Raw genomic sequence first — 546 nt, 5'->3', positions numbered from 1 at the left:
ACAAAGTTTTCTTCGACGCATACCATCGGAGCACATGAAAGAGTCCAAAGTAGTAATCACGCCTTTGATTCGTAGACGGATCAAAGTGTATGTTGGCAAATTCAGCGTCATTGTTGATGGCGCTGCAAACACACAAGAGTATCGGGTTCGGCGGCGAGGTCGCTCCGAACCTGTCAGCGATCTCGGATGTAGAAGGCATCCAAGCAGGGCGCACTGCAACATCACTTGCAGTACGAGAACGAGAAGAGGGCCTCACCGGTACAGGTGGGTGCCGTGCCTCTACTCCAGTACGCGGACGCTTTGAACGTGAACCGCCCGGATCTTCATTACGCGTTTGCCGCGATCCAGTGAGTGGATCGGACGTTGTTTCGGCCGTCTTAGACTCGGCAGCCGAGGGCGAGGAGGCCTCGCCCTATTCCATTGGGACATCCTCGATGTCAGACCCAAAGTCAATCTGCAGCGGGGCTGCCGTAGCTTAGCGTCAGAGGAAGACGGTTAACTCAAAGAGTAAAGGGGTTAACTCAACACCCTAATAAAGGTTAATAG

The 546-nt window shown here is 53.3% G+C and overlaps 1 protein-coding gene across 1 annotated transcript in view; it reads left to right on the top strand.

The window, feature by feature from the left end:
- The window catches only part of PPTG_21274 (hypothetical protein), a gene marked incomplete at both ends in the record, with an annotated part of 3,120 nt that extends 2,641 nt beyond the window's left edge, over positions 1-479 (top strand). The window contains one exon of the mRNA XM_008896527.1: positions 76-479. Within this exon, the coding sequence (XP_008894775.1) occupies positions 76-479 (404 nt within the window). The remainder of the gene's footprint in view (positions 1-75) is intronic.
- Between the last annotated feature and the right edge of the window lie 67 nt (positions 480-546).

Source organism: Phytophthora parasitica (genome assembly GCF_000247585.1).
Source record: "Phytophthora parasitica INRA-310 unplaced genomic scaffold supercont2.4, whole genome shotgun sequence".
NCBI classification, from domain to species: Eukaryota; Oomycota; class Peronosporomycetes; order Peronosporales; family Peronosporaceae; genus Phytophthora; species Phytophthora nicotianae.
The sequence above is the reverse complement of the archived record's forward strand: the minus strand, read 5'-3'. Positions and strand labels throughout refer to the sequence as shown.